This window comes from Crinia signifera, chromosome 6 (genome assembly GCF_055691185.1).
Source record: "Crinia signifera chromosome 6, ASM5569118v1, whole genome shotgun sequence".
NCBI classification, from domain to species: Eukaryota; Metazoa; Chordata; class Amphibia; order Anura; family Myobatrachidae; genus Crinia; species Crinia signifera.
The window spans coordinates 167,708,829-167,730,986 of NC_139222.1; the positions used below are offsets into that span (position 1 = coordinate 167,708,829).

Here is a 22,158-nt window from a genome sequence, read left to right on the forward strand (position 1 = left end):
CTGAAACAGTTTCTCCAATGGAACTAGAGCCCTATCTACACAACCTATTCTTGCACATCTTACCAGACCTTGGGTCTCAACAATTGCCCCGAGAGAGCGCTCACAGAGCCCTCCGGCCTAAACTGAGACATGGCGACCCACTCAGGGATGTTATCATGCGCTTTTCCAGCTTCAAGGACAAAGAAAGAGTGTTGGTCCCAACGCAGAACAAGCCCCACATCCTCTATGAGGGCTCTAAGCTTATGTTTTTTCAGGACCTGGCCCCTGCAACTATAATTCAAAGGAGAGAACTCAAGGACTTAACCAGTGTTTTACGCTCAAGAGGAATCCGCTACCGCTGGGGTTTCCCATTCAAGCTCTTGGTAGATCTAAATGGAAAGACTATTGTCATACGCGACCCTAAAGAAGAAAAAGACTCTCTCGCACACTTAGAGGAATCGAGACCTTCTACTGATCCTTCTCCAAATGCTTAACTCCGGAACTATATTGATAGTTAATCTAATGTTCATTATTACGATGTTAAGATGACTTGAATAAGTGTTATACTAGTTTTCATCCTAATTTCGGAGTAATTTCCTATAATTCCCCCTGATGACCTGATTATACATGTGTTGTATTATGTATGTTTCTAACGAGCTTGCAGAAAATATTGAGCCTGCGAACACTAGATTAAGACTCCTGGTATCGTGCCCTCCCTTCCTTGCCCTCTTCCACAGCCTTACATCACCCCTCCTCCCCCTCTTTTTCCCCCTTTTTTTTTTTTATTTATTTATTTTTGTATTTCTCTCTCTCTCTCGCTCTCCTCCCTCCCCCCTCATCTTCTTCTCTACCCCTCCTTTCTTAAGCGCTTCCTCCATGGCACGTCTTCTCACTAGATCCGGTTCGGCTGACAATTGTATGATATTCGTAAGATATCTGTCTGTGCAAGCTATATAATCTAGCCTCTTTAGGGCAATATAAATTTAGATGACCATACTATAGAGGTCAAGGTGCATAAGTTCGTATACCACGGGAGGGATGTTACCCTCCATTTCAGTGTTTACAAGTTTTTCTACTTTATTCAATCTTTTACGTACTGTTTCTATTTCAGCAAAATTACCTTTATATCTTTCACCTAATTACCCTTTGAGGTGGCTCAGCCCTTTCCCCAGGCTGCCCCAATTTGGACCCAGCGGTCCTAAACTCTGGGCGTGTTGTTCTCCGCTGGTCGTGAGACCCACTCTCCCAGTTCCTCCCCCCTACAAAACTACCCGGTAACTCACTTCCTCTATCTCCCCAGCGACTAGTTGAAACCTTTTCTTTCTTCTTTCTGCACTTACTCCAATCCTTTTCAATTCAAATATGCTTCTAACATTGTCCTCAATGAATGTTAAGGGACTAAACACTCCTCAAAAACGCACCACCCTATTTCACACAATTCATGATGTCAAAGCTGATATTCTACGCATACAAGAGACCTACTTGTATGAGTAGAATATATATATGGACGTTTCTTTGCACTGCATTTTCTGCCTGGAAAAACTTGCTGAAGGACAAAAATAAAAATATTGGAAGAATATCTCCGGTTGCTTCACCGAATACAGGACCACCATATTTATGGACATTATTTACAAAATATAGGCGCCATTCCATAACTGTATATACACACATACACAAAAAACAATAATAACACAAAACAAACCGCAATTTGTCAGATACCCTTTATAAATATCAATACACCAATATTGTGGTCAATCTTTACAGATAGCCAAACTCTAAATTACATAGATTTTATTTACACATTTTAATACAAATTACATTTCCCTAAATCTCTTCATAAAAAATATACAACGATAAAACAATATATTTTCCATACTGTGCCCATTGACAAGCTGTGGCACATTCCAGTGGTTCAAAAGACATCAGCTATGCCATGCCAGTTAAGCCATGCATATGGCACAGAGGCCTGCAGTAGAGCAACAGACTAACATAGCTTTGAGCCAGCAGGATGTGGCAGGGAGGGGTGTTCCTCAAGTACAAAACAAAAAGTGATAGTTCTCACTCAGTATATAATAGTGCAGAGGGGAAGAGACTGATGGAATGGAGCTTCTCCAACTGCTAATTGTATGTAAACAGGCAGGGAGACTGTGGAGGCACAGGAGGTGGGGGAAGGAGGCACTGGTGGTGACAGCTGGATTTGGGGATATATTGATCACAATATCAGCAGCATCAATCCACAAAGAAACAGTGAGATTAAAGCAATACCAGGTCTGTCTGCCTGCCTCCCCCTCTTCAGATACGGAGGTACCAATATACCTCACAGAAATCAAAATGGAGAGTTCATGCCAAGTTTAGTTTCAAACTGAAGCTTCTGTCGTTTTTGGTACCGAACTCGAGCCCTGAAAGCAAACAAAACACCACATAAGAGAATAACCCATATGAAATTGGTACATATTAGTAAGATTTGTGCTGTCAGAAAACAGCGTTCCAAATAGAAATCAATATATGGTCCACCGACAGGAAGGATCTGCGTTATGCAGGCCGCATCCATATGATTCTTCATTTCCTGTGCGGAACACTCAGGCCGGAACACAACAGGAAAGACTCCTTGACACGCAAAGTACATCTTTGCGATACGTCATTTCCGGCGGGGAATATACCGGCTGGAACACCTGTGGACTCTAATTGAAGGGGGTTTATTAAGGCCCCGCTCGATGGTGACGACTACGCTTCTGAGGAAGGGCTCATCTTTGCCCGAAAGCGTGCTTAAGCTTGTCGCCACTACCGATCGGACCCTTTGGACGGAGGAACCGGGAGCCCCTTGAATGTTGGGAACGGTGTAGTTTGTGCCAATTGGTGTCCAGCACCCCTGTTGGGGGTTTTTTATGCCTTGAAAATTCGAGTACCATGTGAGTTGTTTGAATAAATGTCAATTTTTTATTGCACCATATCCACTTTTATCAATCTCTAGGATTAAAGAAGGAAGACTTATTGACTGGAGGGAGGATTCCCTTACTTTGATATGCGCACAATACTTTCACCCTTGTGACTGGACTATTGAAATAAACCCTTATCCATTTATTCCTACAGTGTTGCACTATATGTTTTCTCTTTGAGCTTTTTTTAGAGGGATATGTCAACTTCTCCGTCCGATTGTTGATACTGAACAGAGATCCCAATATCTAAAAATTTATATTGTGTGAGTTTGTGCATGCTATGTAATTTTTTGCCAGTGGGTGTCACCATTTCTCTTTGTTTTACTGTCAGAAAACAGCAGCAAGGAGTAAAATTATAGCTGTATTGATTTTTGTGAAGGCTAATTGTGCATCACAGATGGTGTAATAGTTAGCATTACTGCCTCACAGCACTGAGGTCATGGGTTCGATTCCCACCCACCATGGCCCCAAATGTGCAGAGTGTGTATATTCTCCCCGTGCTTGCGTGGGTTTCCTCTGGTTTCCTCCCACAATCCAAAATTATACTGGTAAGTCAATTGGTTTCCAACAAAATTAACCCTAGAATGTCTGTGTGTGCATGTATATGTGGTAGGGAATATAGATTGTAAGCTCCACTGGGGCAGGGACTGATGTGAATGTTAACTATACTCTGTAAAGTGCTGCGGAATATGTATACGATATATAAGAAACTATTATTATTATTATCAACAACAACAACAAACCCTAAATCAATTTAGACAATAATGAAACTAATTTCAAAGAAACAAATAATGGATGAGATATACTGAATAACATAACCTCTAGGCATACCTGATCTCATGCAACTTGACAATTTCATTGATTATAAGGACAAAAAATAGGGAGAGTGGCCCCAGCAGCCAAGCCAGAAGGGGTATGTCCCAAAGGTAGAAAGCGATAGGTGCATCAGGATTTGTCCACAGATGCAGGTCTAAAGCGGTTTGTAGTCCTTGAGCTAGAACCCTAGGACACAATATGATAATTTAGAGGGACAAGCAAATATTAACTGAACATGTTCATTTCCTACAGAAGAAATAAATACTCACAGCACCGGAAGAGTAATACTCCACCACACATTACTGAAAGGGTTTCTCTTCCACAGTGGCTTTGAACGATGGACATGACTGACTGAGATAAAAACTGGGAAGAAAAAAAAAATCAGAGTTCTAAAAGTACAACTTTCCAGATCAGTGCCACAAATCTGATTGCAGAGTTTGCTCACCTGTATGCAGGACAATGAGACAAGCACAAAACTTTTGACTTAGCAGCAAAGCCCCAGAAAATGAGCCAAACCAGTCTGGAGCCCCAGGAGAGTTGCTGCCAATAAAGTAAGATGACCAATCAGAATGGAAATCCAAAGAGTGCTCTGTTATACAGATGCTGACAGTCTAGCCTGTACCTGTATACTGCAATTCCAGTACAGTTGGTGGTGTTGCTGTGGGAGGAAATTTCACAAAACCTCTGCAGAGAGAACCAGAAGCAGGCCAAGCAGCACAGGGTGGAAGGGAGGAACTTCAGCAGGAAACACAGCAGGAAATAGTGCTGGGTCTGAGAGTGGAGAAATGGACATCACACAATACCATGCACATATCAGATGCCAGTAACATACCTCCCAACTGTCACGATTACAGCGGGACAGTCCCGATTTTCGGGTCCTGTCCCGCTGTGGGGGGTGGAAGTTGGGAGACCAGCACAGCGTCTATTCTCGTATGAAAATGAGGTTGTGGCTAATTAGCATAAGCCGCACCCTCATTTGCATACGCCCCACCCCCTTTTCGGGCGCTCGCGCGGCAAGTGTCCCTATTTTCCCAACACAGAAGTTGGGAGGTATGCAGTAAGTCAGCTAGTTATTTAAATAGACAAACTGATCTCCAATTTAAAAATGAATTATTAAATAGAACAGTGGTTCACAAAGTTTTTCAAAACCTGGTGCCCTAGAGTATTTGTATTTTTTTCATGGCAGGAGGTTTCTTAATGAGAAATTTAGATAAATAAATAAAATTCAGTAGATTATATTTGTTTGTGTCATCCTTACGTTTAGTTATGTGGTGAGAGACAGGATTCACTTCTCTTTGTCCACATAGTTTATATGTCTGGCAGCCACAAGCATTGGTTTTGCCTAGAACCATATAGCATTTGAATTTGTCGTGGACCCCTAAGGCATCTCTGCATGCTACAATTTCGATTCTTTAGACCCTGCCATTGGCACTTGTACCAGCCCTACAGCAGGTGCAGTATTTTAGTCTGACTATGGCCTCTGTAGCTGTGGCAGGGCATCTGAGAATGCCATCACTTTCACTGACACACCAAAGACCTAACCAGGACACGCCCATGAGACAGATTTATTTTTTTGTTCACTTAAATTGACCACCAAAGAAGGACCATAACTTTTCCGCCATGTTTCTCATACTGTCTGTCCTAAACGCACCAGCATCTTTGTGTCCACCCTCTGTGTAATGCCTGCGCCATAGAAATGTCCAGACTTTTTATCTACAATTACAAACAATCACTCAGCTTTGTTTACACCAGGCATGTCCAAACTGTGGCCCTCCAGCTGTTGTAAAACTACACATCCCAGCATGCCTTGCTATGGTTTTAGCATTCCCTAATAGCAAAACTGTGGCAATGAATAATGGGACTTGTAGTTTCACAACAGCTGGAGGGCCATAGTTTGGACATGCCTGGTTTACACCCTTCAGTCAAGCCCATAATGCGAAGGTCATAGGAATCTTTACATAATTGGTGAAATGTAATAGGATGAGAGATTCCGAAAGTGAGAGATTTGGTAAGAAATCTCCAGGGTTTTTTTACGCGGCAATCATTTACACTGCAAAATCAAACTGGTTTGTAAATGATTGCCGCTTAAAAAAAAAAATGTAGATTTCTTACCAAATCTCTCACTTTCTGAATCTCTCATCCTATTAAATTTCACCCTATGTCTCAGCACAATTCCCAACCAATAGAACAATTGCCACTTTGTTCACACACTTGTGTGTAGACAGCAACTAATTGTGTATGTGTGGTGGTTGATGCTTGATGCAACATTCTACTAGATAGGTGTGTGGATTTTACTAAGGGAACAGTTATTTAATAGCCATTTTAATGAGTTTAAGCAACAATATTTCATATACAGTATAATGTAGAGCGTGTGTTGTTTTTACTGCTAACATGGTCTGTATTTACCTTTCTGGGTATAGAATGGAGGTTTTTTCCAGTTGCTACAGTCATTATGGAGTGGTCAGCTGGCTTTCCAAGCAAGCAGACACTACAATTCATTAATGAAATCAAGTTAATACAGTAAAAACTAAAATAACTGATGACCGAAGTGTAAAATACCAAATGTACAATCAAATGGCATAGCATTGTCATATAAAACTTTTTTGTTTTGCATAATATCAAAGGATATTGTACTAGTCCATGGGAATAGAACTCAGTTGTTACTACTCAGTTTGTGAAAAGTGGAACCCTTTTTTATTTGGAGTAGAAGGAACTTCTCATCACAGATATTCTCAGAGCAGACAACCCACAGTAACAACCTTTTACTAACCAATGTATTAACCCTTTGAGTGCCAAGTGAACGTGTCTAAATAGGTGTGAAAATTGGCAAGAAAACATTTGTATTTATCATAATGACCTGTAATGTTTACCTTATATAGGAAATATAATTTTTTTTACACACATTTTTTTAATTTATATAACAAATGTGAGTGATGCTGGCATTTTTAGCAGATATTTTTAACATCTCTCACAGAAAATGAAAATTGGAAATGACTAAGTTATAATGATGTCTTGAAAATATTTTGTTCGATCTTGAAAATAAAATCATCTCACAGAGATCGTGGCACTAAAAGGGTTAACACGCAGTCAGTGGTGAACAGACTTCTTTCAGCAAAAAACACATTTGAAGTGTGGCTGGGGTGTGAGGGAAAACCAATTGTATGTAAGCAGAATGTAACATCGGCTAGTGCCAATCTGACAACTTTTCTGTATGTATTTGAAGTGTGATTGATGTCAGCATTCAGAATATAGTGATAGAGAACAACGCATAGAAGCATGTGGGATTACAGCATTAGAAATATTGCTGCACAGTATGATATTACACATCAACTATGACAAGGACAGTCTATTTTAGCAGATAATCCCAATTATTGTCTGTTATTTCCTTGTACAAAGCAGACAACAAAATTCCACTATAATTTTTCCTTAGGACACAAACAATTTAAAGGCGGTGCCCTGGCCTGTTTAGTAAGAAATATTCTTTACCAACCACGTTCTCTATTGAAATACACCATATTTAGATATTAATAGATCTAAATAGACATAGATCAGCCAGAATTAGTCTCCAAACTCTTACACGCAGTTATTACTGTGAGCAAGTTCAATTCCAGTTGGATTTAATAAAATTCTGCAGAGGATTTCGCTGCTCTGTTGCCAGTATCTCCGCTAAATAACAAACAGGAGGTAAAAGGTTTCTACAGAGTGCAGCCCAAAACAAAAAATGTTGGTGGGGAGAAAAATATTGAAAATAAATCTATTATGCATTATTGTACAAAGCAATGGGGATCACACCATTTTATTGTGTCCCAGACATTTTATTACTGCAGCCACATGCACCCAAGTTGTTCTCACCTGAGTAACGGGTAACAGAAGCAGGACAACCACAGAATATCCGTAGTGCTGAGGAAGGGAGGTAGTTGGAGCAAACAAGACAGAAACTGAGGGTAAAGAAAATGGAGTAAGGCGAAATAATTAATCCCAAACAAGATCTAGGTTCCTTATAGTTTTCATATACATACTTTTATTCCAATAATCTTGTATAATACCCATATTGGTAAATCGTTCCTTACATAGGAAAGTCATTATGAAAGAGTTAATTGTTGGAAAAAACAATTTTCAGTGAATGGAAATCTAGTGACCACATCATTGCATAAGATCATGAAGTCCTGTGAATTTTCTAATACAGACAGTACACGGTTTCAATAAATGTCACTAGTGCTGTAGAGGCTCCTGGATACATGCTTTCCTCTAGCAGTTAGCCAATATCTTTCTTGACAAGTGTACCCTTAGCAAATCTCTTTTTCGATCTCATGGTACTCACCTGCACAATGACAAGTGTCAGCTGGCACTGCAGCAAGAAAAGAAAGCATTTCCTGATACCGTATATTGCATGACGAGCCTAGATGGCAGAGAAATGACAAAAACCACAACAAAGAGAAACATGAGCTGCAGAGAAGACAGAGTAAGGTCAGTGCAGGATTTTACCTATGGGTGCGCTGAAAAGAAATGTACACTGTGCAATATGGTCGCTGAGCAATAAGCCAAAACCACTCAGCGACCATATTGCACAGTGCGTACACACCATAATGGCCAGCCTGCAATTAGAGAGCATGCTTCTAGTAGGAATTAAATCCTCTGCCTTTCGCACAGCCCTTCAAAGTTTCTATGGGCTGCAGCCGATGTAGTCCATAGAAGCTAGGGTTTTGGGCATTGCAGTCAAGCCACACCTCTTTATGGGTAGCGGAAGCCCTCTTACCCAAGACTAGTAAGGACTCAAATAAGTAGAAAAATTGTCATACACAAATGCATGGCAATTCAAATACAGAAGCATAGTTAAATAAACATACATAAGGGCCACAGTGTAGAAACAATCAACTAAATAAGGCTCCAAAAATCCTAGCACAGTGGTAACATACTTTGAGAATCTCAAAATCCTCAATCGTTCTTCAGAGACACATACAATTACAATGTTCTGGTAAATATTCCTGTACATGCTGCATATATTCCTATACACTTGCCATAAGGTTTACACCTTTGAGTGCAAACATCTCTGTGAGATGTGCAAAATATGAACTAAAAATGACAGCGTTGCTCACATTTCTTAAATAAATTCAAATAAAAAATGTGCGAAAGATAAGATTTCCTATGTAAAAGGTAAACATTACAGGTCATTATGATGAATACAAATATTTGCTTGGTAATTTTCATATCTATTTAGACAAATTAATTTGGCACTCAAAGGGCAGTATTCAATGAAAATATTCTCCGTGCATGGCGAGCGGTTTTTTTCGCTCGCCATGCACTCGCCGTGTTTTTGCGGAGATTCTCCATGTTTGGAGATTCTCCGCCACGGCACTTTAGATAGTATTCAATGTGACTGATACTCGCCGCCCCTCGCGGCGAGTATCAGCCAATCCGGCGTATGAGGTGACGCCGCAGGGAGCCTGAGGACGGCGGCAGGCAGGGAGATGGAAGTCTCCCTGCCTGCCCCAGAAAGTATGTGGGGGGAAGGTGGGCTCCCCAGGAGCCAGGCAGCACAGGCGGCCCACCGGGAGAGCCAACAGGGGGCCGGGTATTCACTGCACCTGATCGTGCATATGTAATGATCGGGTGCAGTGAATATATGAATATCTAATGAGCGGCTCGGCTCCCAGCCCCCTGCTGGCTATATTTTTTTTTTAATTAAATATATATTCATGTGCTATAAAGCACATGAATAAAAATAGAATTCCCTTTCACAGATTAAAATTCCTGATTTTTTTACACCAAAATTTGCTACACGGAGAGACACGGCGAAAATCACTCAGAAAGACGGCGAGAAGTGCACATTGAATAGGGTTGCTCACTTTTTGAGAGCAAAAGTCTCCATCCAACGCGAGAAAAGCACAAACTCGCCATAAAACACGGAGAATTTTTCTCATTGAATACTGCCCAAAGGGTTAACAAATAGTCGCTTAGAACCTGCAGTGCGTATGGGCCAAGGAACCTGATCAGCATTTAAGACTGGTAGAAAACCACATGATGAAGATTGATTTTTCTTGGTGTGCAATTAACGAGCCATACTAATTGTGCGCTTAAGTATCTAGATCTTGAAATTTGGCGACACCCATGTTTGTACAACCAACCACTCCCATGCATTTGTCGGGCAGGAAGTACAGGCCTACTACCCAAATGCTCCATTTCACTAGTTGTGCCAACCAACCTGTTCAATGAGACGTATGATGCTGACACTCTCCTCCCGCCTGAAGGACAAAGAGCAAGGCAGGCTGTTCAGAGAAGCAGAGAGGTGCAAGGGAGAGAGCTCATCTGAGGCATTTGCCCTGAGAGTGCTGCTTACATAACCAAACATTTCCCAGGAACAGCGTGATGGGAACAAAGGGTCCAGAGAAATACTATGGAAAAGGACATTTGCAGTTTAAATAATCCTATATAATGGAGAGTGAGCGGACAAGCAACAAAAAAAGGTCAGCAATTGCAATATACAGTTTATCAATGTAAACAAGGTGGTATAAGAGAAGATTCAGACAAAAAGGGGTAAAAACTAGAAAAAAAAATCTGGGGTTTACTTCTATATGTATTACAAAGGTCTACACTAATAATACAGCATGCACTAGCCGGGGGATGCACATGTGCAATAGGACTCCTGAGTCATAAACCAAAACATTAGTACTTTGTGGAGACAGCGTTACATTGGAGGGACTGTCCCAGCAGGTCCTTTGGGAATTGAATAGGGACAAGATTCGCAGGTCATTTGGGAATCTAACAAAGAGGGAATGCAAAGAATGGTAACAATAAAACTGGATAATATATAATGTGGACAAGGTTCAAAATGTACAATAGTAATCGTTATTCTGTGTGTAATGACACAAAGTTACAGTAAAAGGCATCTTCAGTATTTGTCATGTTTGTAAAGTGACCAGTAACTACGTTTACATTATGCTACAATACAGGTAAAGACTCTATTTAGAGTGTTGGCAGGAATACACCAAACTCAGCAGCACGTTGGTCTGAAAGAGTACAGTCTCAAATTCAAATTTCAAATTATGTGGCACATTAATGGTTATTCGAAAGCCCCATACACACAGGGCGATTTCAGCCAAATTATTCTACTATAGAATATACTATAGAATACTGCAGAAATAGATTTACAATTAACAAATTAAGGGGGCTTTACATGTACAATTTCCATAACCTATCCCCTGCACACTCAGGGCATCCTTGTTTGTTGCTCTTAGAAAGAGGGAATAAATTGAGGTGTGACTAAAATAGCAGCAGATGTAAATCTGTCTAAATAAAAAAAAAAATTTAAAAAGCATAAAAGTAAGCCACATAGATGAAACAATGTACTCCGTACACATTGCAGTGACATAATATGGATCAGACACACAAATCAGAGAACAGGCCAAAAGACTGTACCAACTAACAAGATGATAAAGTGAGTGATCTGAAGAGAGCAGCTGACCTGATATCGCTCTGTAAGTATAAGCCACTGTTCCTGACGCTAGCAGAACTTCCCATACAGCAGGTCACCTCCCCATACTCCTGCATGATCTGGATCATCTCACACATGGCTAGGATAAAATAAAGTAGTATGAAGACATCAAGTAAGGCTTCCAACAGCTGTTTACACATCTCGGCACTTTACTCACTTTCTGGGGTACAGTCAGTAAACAGAGGAACCAGCAAAGGAACATTATCAATGTTCTGCAAATGAGGTCTAACTTGATGTATACCACGGGGCAGCTTAGCCTGTAAGGAGTAAGAATGTAAGCCTTCATAAATGCAAACAGTTGCTTTGCAACTAACAGTCAGGATAACAAGCACAAGGGTATCTTACTCTGTTAGAATCTTCAAGAAAGCTGGGGACATCACTATCTGTAGGCTGGAAACTAATCATATCCGAGTGACCCTCTTCCTCCATGAGAAGCAGGCCCTCTGCGTCATCCCGAGAGGATGATTGGCCAAAGGGTGAGGCAGTGGGAAGAGACAAAAAAATAGGAACAATTAATAAAGAGAACACCACAAAAAGATTAACAGCAGCAAAATAAAGTATTGATACTTGCATTAAATACTTTCTGTAAATCAAAAGTTTAGCTCCTTCCACTGTATACACCTATTGGCTGCCTGGTAGTTCAATGGTAATAGGACAACCACTGAAAATGAACATAAAATTGTAAAGGAAGCATCCAGTGTCCTTCAATGGACTGAGAAAAAAAATGTAAAAAGGTATAAAATATTTGATTTTCTTTTGCATCCAATTGGAAGACATGATTTCAATGAGGCCATCCCAGAGCTTAACTAAAGTAACAGTAGGATAAGCTAATAATTTTTTGTATCTTTCTTTCTTTTTGATGCATAAATAATAGATCCATAGAAATTTGTGAAGATGTGTAAAGCCCAATTCAGTTCAGCAGAGACTCCATGCACTGGAGACCCCAAAGACCTTGTGCAATGCACCCTCATATTTTTATCCCAAATTTAAAACCTTGTGAATTACTAAAGTAATCTACCTGGCAATGGTCTGGTTGGAAGCTGGACTGCCTCTTGTTAAGGACTAAGCCCCTTATTCTGATCGGTGCGGCCGGATCCGAATATGCGGCCAGGACCCTGCGTGCGAAACCCCGCCTTCCATACGGATCGCCAACTCTGTCCGTACGCGGTAAGAAGCTGGCCGAACGGACCGCACGTGTATTTTTCATGGAATACGCCTCCTCCATCTCAGGGAACCTCCCCCATCATTCGATGGTCGCAGGACCGAGTGGTCCACCAGCTCCCGCAACCCCAGACCACACGGACATTTTTCCGTGCAAAAGCAGGGATCTGGGCGGGCAGCTGACATCCGGCAATGTCATATGTCCGCCCCCTACACGTGCGTCACGGCCGCATTAACATACGTATGCCCAGCGTTTTCATGGGAACGCCCATGAAACGCGGGGAGTATGCATATGGTAATGTGCCCAAACAGCCCTTCACACCCCTCTCCACCCCCTGTTCGTAGTGTACACATTTCATGCGGAATGTTGCCGTGCGTCCGCCTCGCACATGCGCAGAGACGCCTCTGCACATGCGCAGACACAAAACATCGGCAGCACGAACGCACGCGGATATTACCGCACCAACCAGAATAAGGGCCTAATAGATCCTCTGTGTAATATCTGTACAATGTGCAGAGAATGTAGAGTTACTCTTCTTCTCAACTCATCCTGGTATAAGGGAGAATCACATCCTGATTTAGATGAACTTAGCAGTCAATTTTGGAAGAAAGAAAGACTTGGTTCTAAGAACAGACCTATCTTCATGGCACTGTAACTCTCAACTGTGGTAATAGCAATAAGGAAGGTAGTCTTACAGGTAAGGAATTGAAGCTCCCCAAAAAATGTATTTGATCTTAAGAGTGCTGCAAGGCTGTAAGCAGCAGGTTAAATATTTTTAGCCTGGTGCTTTTTTTACCACAAGACAGATCAACCACAATAGATCCTACTTCATTTTATTATAAAAACATAAAATATTGTGCTTGATTATTCTATGGCTATATTAAAGAAACCTTAATGATAAGACCTACTGTGAGTGCCGTATCCTTTAACCTCAAAGAAACCTTTATACTTGTCAAATCCGGACTGAGTGGGTGTTGGTTGCACATAGGCGTTTCATACAATGAATTACCATACAAAATATATATAGATACCCGCACAGACACTATCATAGGAGAAACATAAAAGATACCTTTACATGCATGTTCACATTCACTGTTTAAGTGAGTCGGGTATGTTATTTTACTTGGAGGAGGTTCATAGAACCCCACAAAAAAAAAACCTAGTATGTGCTAAGGTGTGAACCTTATACAAAAAGTTTCTACACATTTTGGTTTTTCCTTTTCTTTTTTAATGTTATAAGGAGTTGGAATTCTTCTGTTACAATTTTTGAGACACACCAGGAGAAGGCAACATTTTTAGGTCAACCGATAGCTAAAATGAAAGATTAAAAGCACAGAACAGCTGCAGTTGCACAACCAAGGATGATGAGAATTAACAAAAGATACAAGATACGAAGAAAGAGTCCATAGCTAAACCTGCACTGCAATACACTGTACAACTAAGTCCCAGCAGATGAATGGGCAGATAAAGAGGCAAAGAAGTGGATGCTTCCAGCTGCTCCGCAAGTTGGCCTCTACAGTAGGTTTGTTTTGGTAGGCTTGTCAAAGCAGAAGATACCACAAGTACTTAATGGATGGTACCTCAATGCAATGAAGTATGGCAGATGTTCTTTTGCAATCCAGGACTTAGTGTGGAGCTGCTGTGACAGGCAGCAGCCAAATCTACTACATTAATCTCCTCTGTGCAGGGGAATGGACCATGGGTCTTATTCAGATCTGAGCTCAGTACAAATTTGTTTGGAAAATGGGTAAAACCATGTGCACTACAGGTGGAGCAGATGTAACATGTGCAAAGAGAGCTACATTTGGGTGGGGTATGTTGAAACTGAAATCTAAATTGCAGTGTAAAAATAATGCAGCCAGTATTTAACCTGCACAGAAACAAAATAACTCACCCAAATTGAACTCTCTTTGCACAGGTTACATCAGCTCCTCCTGCAGTGCACATGGTTTTGCCCATTTTCCGAACAAATTTGTACTGAGCTCAGATCTGAATAAGGCCTCATGACTAAAGTCACCATGGCCGTAGGTGCACTAGGTATGGTGGCAGTGGCTAGAGTTACCCCTTAAAACAGATCATAATTCAGGAGGAGGTTTCTTACTCATGGCTTCCCCTGTTGCTTTGGAATGGTCATGAAAATGAAGTAACTTCAGAATTAAAAAAATACACAAAAAAAGGAATTACACAGAAGATAATACCAAAAGACAGGCTACAAGTTCCAGTGAGGACACCATGACACAAGCGATGTGCCTATGGTTTCTCACCTTGATGTAAATCATCCCGCAGAGAACCAGCATGGCTAGGGCTGGATGGGGGAACCTCAGAGCATGGTCCATCACCATTTGGAGTCAGAGAAATATGACAGTTCCATCCAGTCTCAAGACCCATTTTTTCTGCAAACACCTAAGTACAGGAAAATGAGTATTACATGGCACACAATATTAAAAAGGAACAAAGAGTAAAGCCATAATTCAAGGAGGTTTTTCCTCACCTTGCTTCTGAGCTCATCCTCCATAGAGAAGTACACAAATCTGATGCAGGCATTCACTAAACCATCTATGAGGCGTACAATATCCAACCGAGCCTGATACTGGGAGGAGACCATTCCCATGAAGATTTGACCACTCATTGCCTGTGTGAAATCCTCTGTTACCTCACCAATACCTTCTGTGTTTATGAAAAGAATACAGGGATAAAGGAGGAGGAAACAAACCAGAAATATATAGCAGAAATCATGGACAACAGGATGGCCACAAAATATGATTGATGGTATTTAAAGGATGAGATAGGTAAAATGTGAGAAAACAAATGACCGTACACAGTTGTGGCAAGTCACGGTGTGGTCACAAATGATTGGGCTAACACTCACCATCTGAACTCCAGCTATCATGCCGTCCTGCATGTTTAACTGGGATATTTCCACCAAGGTCACATGAAGTTAAAATGCTATGGCCAGGAGCATGCAGAATCTCTATGCACTTGCCGTGCAGCTGAGGAGACAGCGAGTAGTGCATTGGCTTGTAGGAAAAAGCAGAACAGTAACCAGATAGGCAGGCTCGCTGGTAGAAATCCAACACCTTTTTTCTGTAACATTTCAGGGGGAAAAAAAAACAGTAAAAAGCAGAGCCACACATATGAGAAACAAGGAAATTGTGAAGAGAAATTTACTGTAAAGTCCTCACTGTACAGCTTCTGAGATTTAAAGACAATATATTGTTGCGTACCTGTCGGATCCAGAGAGCGGGTAAATATCAGCTCCATCCCAGAAATCTGTACAGGCTTCAAGGATAATGTCAGCTGTTCCATGGGATAGCATCTGCTCTGTGTCTGAAGCATTACACGAAGAACAGAGAAGAGGTGCAAGAATATGAGCCAGACAAGTTTAACAAATCAAAAACTAAAATTAAACACACACATTCAGGAGGATGTATGTGACAGCAGTAGCCTTCTGAAGAAATGAGCCCATAGCAGCCAATCAGCTTTTAAATATTTCAAAGAATATACTTGACAAATGCTAGCTAGAAGATGATTGCTATGGGCAACTTCTACAGACTTAATACATATATCCAAAAATGTGTAAAACACGGCTCAAGACTTACTGGTAGTGACATCTCTGACAAAAAGACTGATCATGTGACTGAGGGGCGGTCTGCGCTTTGCACCACTTGGGAGCTTGGAAAGCAGGGTCTCCTTCACAGTCTCTTCACTTGGAAGGTGGTATAAAGCAACGTGATTTTTTAGTTTAAACAGGTCCTTGGCTCCAGGAGTGAAGCCTAAAAAAGTAGATAAGAAAGTTAAAATGATGGATGTGTGACATGGCACAGGAGGGAGAGAAGTTAAGATTGAAAGACATTCTATTTATCAAGCTTACAAACTCACTTCTTAGGCTATATAAAGTAACATACACCGTGCACAGTATATTACCTGTAGTCTTTCTATACAACTTTCTGATATATCCAAACCAACCCTACTTTGTGAATGTATAGACAATAGCTCCCTCTAAGCACTTTTCCCCATTGAAACCCCGTTTTTTTTTTTTCTGCAAAGAAGGAGGGGATTCTAGTACCAACCCTGTACAGGGGAGGAAACTAGGGGGAGCACTAGGTATGAGTGGCAAGCTCAGCAGCTGCTAAAGTAACAGGTTAGTGAGACCTGTACAATAGAAATAGAAGAAAAGGGGGGAATAGCAGCACTCTAGGGATTTTGGCCCAGGGATTTGATCAATAAATAAAATTGGATGATCTTTACAAATATTTATTATCACACAAGGTTAATACATATCTTAAAACTATATAGGGTAAAATCAGTAATATCAAACAATGCCTATACCCACAATTAGTCAACAGAATGAGGGGAGAGTCCATTCCTATTAGGCCCAAACTTTGTAGATAGGATGTTATAGTTACCACTCCTGGTTTAAGCTTAAATGCTTCTGCATTTAAAGGGAGTGCCTGCCCTTTACCCACCTACTTACTTGGGATTGCAGTCCGGACCAGCCCTACAGGATTGAACTACTTCGCCACCCTTTCCATCTGGGAGGCCATCTTACCTCTGGTGCACCAGCCAACCTCCTCCTGCTACAAAAAGACCCACCACTACTTCAAAATTGCCAGTGAAACCGGTTATTTGTGCCGGCCACTTGGACTTATGGACGGTGTCTGCAGAAGCATTTAAGCTTAAACCAGGAGTGGTAACTATAACATCCTATCTACAAAGTTTGGTCCTAATAGGAACTGACTCTCCCCTCATTCTGTTGACTAATTGTGGGTATAGGCATTGTTTGATATTACCGATTTTATCCTATATAGTTTTAAGATATGTATTAACCTTGTGTGATAATAAATATTTGTAAAGATCATCCAATTTTATTTATTGATCAAATCCCTGGGCCAAAATCCCTAGAGCGTTGCTATCCCCCCCTTTTCTTCTTTTATTTCTTCTGTTATTCTTTTTCATTTCTGCACATTGTGCATGCAACTACATATCAATAATCCTGCATCACTTGAACAATTCTCACCAATAAGTCTGGAAAAATCACAGAGCCCCCAAGGAATGTGTCCTGGAAGCACGGAACAGTGTGTTTCATGAAGTGCAATGTGTCGCAGGTGATCAGAGAAGCAGCAGAGAGTGCTGGTCACCCCTGGGTTACAGAGGTTGAGTAACACATTAAGACCCAAAGGTTTCAAGGAACTCAGATGGAGAGGCCAGTTAGACTCATCAAACTGAATGCTCTGCGGGTTTTGTTGGTCCTGGGACAATCGGAGCATCTCAAGGTGACAGTCACACACGTAATCATCCACCTCACTACTAAGCTGCAAGAGAAAAGGAAGGATAGGAATACAGTTACTTACTGGACTTGCAGACAATCAATATATAGATGGGGTTCCTCTAAAGCAGTGGATCCCAACCCTGGTCCTCAAGTACCCCCAACACTGCACTTTTTCCAGGTCACCCAGCAGGTGCACTCATTATTCAAACACATTTTAAAAGATCCACAGGTGGAGCTAATTATGTCACTTGTGATTCTGTGTGGATACCTGGAAAATGTGCACTGTTGGGGGTACTTGAGGACAAGGGTTGGGAACCACTGCTCTAAAGCATTGAATGTAAAAGTGCACAGCCCACTCACAGATCATGCTAGAATCCCATGTTCACAAGAATGAAGGGGAAAGAAAATATATATAACATGCATAATAAGCAGAAATGAGTCATTAGCATAAATGTAGAGACCAACAGTTAAATTATGTATTTGAAAAGTTATTCTAGGTGACAGAGGAAGGGCACTGTAAAAGACCTGTAGAACAATCTACCTGTCCTCCAGTGTCTTGGCTGAAGCTGACATTAGAACCTGAGGCATGTTTGTTTCGGCTGTGAGGCTTTTTTTGTATATCAGCAGGCTTAGCAAGGTCATTTGTACGCTCAACAATCTCCTGTTCATTCACTAGTTGTACTACATCAGTGTCTGCCAACAGAGCTACCATCTCCTGTGGCTGTGGAGAAAACAAAAATAACATTTTGACAACTCTGCAGTGACAACAGCAGAGAAATAAAATGGACACACAAAAAGGAGGAATCACCTCATCATCCAGATCAGTCTGGCAGTAGGACCGTAGAGATAATTGGTCGGTCACATCATCATGCCGGTCTGTGGCCTGGTCTACTCTACCACTGAAAAACAGGACGGTCTCTGGGCTGGGATTGGGCCAGGAAAGAACACCCTGCTTATCAATACAGCAAATGACCTGCAAAAAAAAATGTAATGCATCACTCACTCACTGTATGCACCATACATCACACAGCACTATTTAACAAGAAAATTGGGTACTTGTGAGTTATCCGGGCGTCCGATTTTGGATCCGATATCGTATGCGATATCGTATGCGATATCGCATGCAAATCGTAAATACAAAATCGGGAGCCTCACAAGTACCGATTTGCTATTCATTTCATTACCCCACTATCCCCAAAGTGTGTCTATCAACGTGAACCCGAAGCGTGGCGAGCGCAGCGAGCCCGCGAGGGGCGGCGGTACGCGTCCTCCGACCTTTTCATGCTCTACTATCCACTAGGGCGTGGAGTGAGAATAGAACAGTGTGGCGAGCGCAGCGAGCCACCGAGCCCGAAGCGTGGCGAGCGCAGCGAGCCCCGCGAGGGGACGCGGACACCTTCACAGGTATCCGCGTGCCCTTGCGGGCTTCACAGGTGTCCGCGTCCCCTCGCGGGGCTCGCTGCGCTCGCCACGCTTCGGGCTCGGTGGCTCGCTGCGCTCGCCACACTATTCTATTCTCACTCCACGCCCTAGTGGATAGTAGGGCATGAAAAGGTCGGAGGACGCGTACCGCCGCCCCTCGCGGGCTCGCTGCGCTCGCCACGCTTCGGGTTCACGTTGATAGACACACTTTGGGGATAGTGGGGTAATGAAATGAATAGCAAATCTGATGCAAATCGCATGCTAAATCGCATGTAAATCGCATGTAAATCGCAAATCGGATCCGATATCGTATGCGATATCGTATGCGATATCGCATGCAAATCGCATGCAAATCGTAAGTACAAAATCGGACGCCCGGATAACTCACAAGTACCGAAAATTGTATAATAAAACGCCTACTTCCTACACAAAATCTGTAAGAGCTGGGTTTAGATATCTGGTCATTTTTGTTATTGTGGGGGGGGGGGGGGGGGGGGTGCTATCTATTTTGTAGGACTATCCATCATTAAACTCTCACACCTTAGTTAGTCCATCTCATGATGGGACAAGACAAACTTAGCATCCTGAGACTAATAGTGTGTACACACGGTTAGATTTGGCTTCCGATGTTCCCGATATAGGGAACATCGGAAGCCATACCGCATGCAAAACGCATGCGCTGCCGATGCGCACTCCCATGTGACCGCAAATCGGCAGCCAGATAGAGAGGGCAGGCAACACTATATAGTGCAGATCTGCACTATATAGTTTAAATTGTGCCCCTCTAGCATGCCGTGAGATGCGAGTCCCGATGCGATTTGATTGCGTCGGGACTCGCATCTCACGGCATATCCTGCCATGTGTACACACCATAACAGTGAAAGGCAGCTGATCAATGGGAAAGAAAGTTACCTTTCTAAAAATAGCATCTGTGAGGAATAATTCAATTATAATTCAAACTGTGCAGCTAAGATCTTAAATTATAGTTGCCCTCTTCAAAATGGGCATGTGTACTGTGACAACATAAAATACAAAAGGGATGCCCGAAAATAATTAATCTCCTATTACGAATATCTTGGACTGCATCTTGTATGTGCATTCATATATGCAATCTTCCATTCTACTTGGCCAAATCACCATGTGTGCTGATCTTATACAGTTTGACCAATGAAGTTTGTGACTGAAATGGACAGCAACCCTGCTGCATACTCACAGTGACCGATCCCAGGCCATGCAACAAGCTAGAAGTATATGCCAGAGTTTCACATTTTCCCATAACGACACGCAGGAATTGAGAGCACACAGAGCGCAATATTTCCTGCTAAAGAGATCACATGGATGTCACCCTTTAAAATACAGAGTGGAAAAGAAAACTTGAAAAACATAATGGGAAGAACAAAATCTGAGACCATAAAAGGAGTAAAGCATTTTATTTTACATGCAGAAAACTGAAGAAGAATTAGGAGCGGCAGCAATTGTAAGTGTGTTCCTTCCCAGCATACTGACCTGGGTAGATGAAACTTCTGTGTAACTGCTTAGAGTATCCTCAGAAAACTTAGCCACCTTGCGAATAAGAGTAAATATGTCAAAATAGCTGATGAATGCATATCACAGAACATAGACCAAAGCGAGCAAACAGTAACTACAGTCAGAAATAATTTTGCCTAATTAAATCCATTATGGTGAGTGATGTAGCTCACTGAAATAACTCTCTATTAAGACCTCTGTCAGTACTTGTCTGTTGCATTTGGCAGGGCATTGGCATGGATTGTTTGCTTGAGTACAGATGTTGCTAAGAAAAGTCAGGTCACAACCTCCCTGTCACCTGGCAGTAAAAGTCTGTTTCTCAGGTTTCAATCAGTGATTTTAAGCAGAACTATGGTACTTTTGTATTATCACGGCGCCCCCGATATTAAGTCGCACGATTTTTTTATCGCATCATTTGCCATACACCCGATGCACTGCGATGCGATGTAAGCCCCCTATACGATGTTAAATTGTATAAGCACCCTAATGGGTGCTTTTAAGCACCGTAATGGGTGCTTACAATGTTAAATGCACCCCCACGCCACCCCCCAGTATGAACGTAAGCCCGCGAGGGGCGGCGGTACGCGTCCTCCGACCTTTTCATACCCCACTATCCACGTCGGCGTGAAGTTGATTTTATATAGTGTGGCGAGCCCGAAGTGGGGGTATGAAAAGGTCGGAGGACGCGTACCGCTGCGCTCGCCACGCTTCTGGTTCACGTTCATACTTGGGGTGGCGTGGAGGTGCATTTAACATTGTAAGCACCCATTAGGGTGCTTATACAATTTATAACCGCATCGCATTGTATGCCATATACAATTTTAACATTGTATGACATTGGGGAACATCGCATCGCATCCCTTCGCATGCATTATGGTCTGCGATGCGATGGACGCCGTGATAATACACAAGTACCAGAACTATTTTAAGTATGAGGGGTACTTCCAGGAAAATGATAGTACACAGCATAATAATTTTAATTCGACACCATCATTATTGAGTTATGTTACATAAAATGACACTTACCAGGGACGCAGGGCAGATTTTGCTCATTTGGGCCAGCACACGTGCTTCACACAGAGCGGTCACCAGGATCCACATAACAGGGAAAAGAAGAGGAAGCACTGGCAGCACTGCATTTACCTATGCACACAAAAAGAAAGAGGAAAGGACACAAAAGTGTATCTAACATGGAAAGACACAAATCAATACCTTGGCAAAATCTGACCTTTTCTATGCAGTGATTTGTACGCAATTGTCGCTTTTGTCAGCCAATTGAAACGGATAGGCCTTCAACAGTTTTTATTAGCCTAATATGCGCACACATATTTTTATAATTTTAAATTATTGTTATAGTCATATCAGTATTCCAAACTGTTCCAGCACAGATTTTCAGATCAGCAGAGGTTACTTTATTCCTTTTATAGTGCCTGGGGCACAGGATTATTCCTTGTTCTGAGTTTTGGACCAGTCCCTAGCACAGGGTATGAAGACAGGGTCTCCCAACACTTTAATCGGTGCCATCTTAAACACTAAGCTCTACAAAAGAGTAAAC

General features: G+C 41.9%; 1 protein-coding gene across 8 annotated transcripts in view; it reads right to left on the minus strand.

The window, feature by feature from the left end:
• Nucleotides 1-1,686: 1,686 nt before the first annotated feature.
• The window catches only part of TMEM94 (transmembrane protein 94), a 45,385-nt gene continuing 24,913 nt past the window's right edge, over nucleotides 1,687-22,158 (minus strand). For 7 of the 8 annotated variants that reach the window (XM_083148022.1, XM_083148014.1, XM_083148015.1 and 4 more), the window contains 23 exons: nucleotides 21,630-21,746; nucleotides 20,583-20,639; nucleotides 20,290-20,397; nucleotides 18,463-18,627; nucleotides 18,196-18,375; nucleotides 17,403-17,697; nucleotides 15,985-16,158; nucleotides 15,610-15,712; nucleotides 15,255-15,469; nucleotides 14,877-15,052; nucleotides 14,650-14,788; nucleotides 11,569-11,666; nucleotides 11,381-11,480; nucleotides 11,194-11,302; nucleotides 9,934-10,123; nucleotides 8,053-8,130; nucleotides 7,584-7,669; nucleotides 6,138-6,219; nucleotides 4,354-4,502; nucleotides 4,177-4,271; nucleotides 4,001-4,094; nucleotides 3,747-3,917; nucleotides 1,687-2,378 (listed from right to left, as the gene is read on the minus strand). In XM_083148022.1, coding sequence (XP_083004148.1) covers nucleotides 2,306-2,378; nucleotides 3,747-3,917; nucleotides 4,001-4,094; nucleotides 4,177-4,271; nucleotides 4,354-4,502; nucleotides 6,138-6,219; nucleotides 7,584-7,669; nucleotides 8,053-8,130; nucleotides 9,934-10,123; nucleotides 11,194-11,302; nucleotides 11,381-11,480; nucleotides 11,569-11,666; nucleotides 14,650-14,788; nucleotides 14,877-15,052; nucleotides 15,255-15,469; nucleotides 15,610-15,712; nucleotides 15,985-16,158; nucleotides 17,403-17,697; nucleotides 18,196-18,375; nucleotides 18,463-18,627; nucleotides 20,290-20,397; nucleotides 20,583-20,639; nucleotides 21,630-21,746 — 3,054 coding nt within the window. In that variant the 3' untranslated portion in view covers nucleotides 1,687-2,305. The remainder of the gene's footprint in view (nucleotides 2,379-3,746; nucleotides 3,918-4,000; nucleotides 4,095-4,176; nucleotides 4,272-4,353; nucleotides 4,503-6,137; nucleotides 6,220-7,583; nucleotides 7,670-8,052; nucleotides 8,131-9,933; nucleotides 10,124-11,193; nucleotides 11,303-11,380; nucleotides 11,481-11,568; nucleotides 11,667-14,649; nucleotides 14,789-14,876; nucleotides 15,053-15,254; nucleotides 15,470-15,609; nucleotides 15,713-15,984; nucleotides 16,159-17,402; nucleotides 17,698-18,195; nucleotides 18,376-18,462; nucleotides 18,628-20,289; nucleotides 20,398-20,582; nucleotides 20,640-21,629; nucleotides 21,747-22,158) is intronic. The other variant, XM_083148021.1, reaches the window with a different exon arrangement.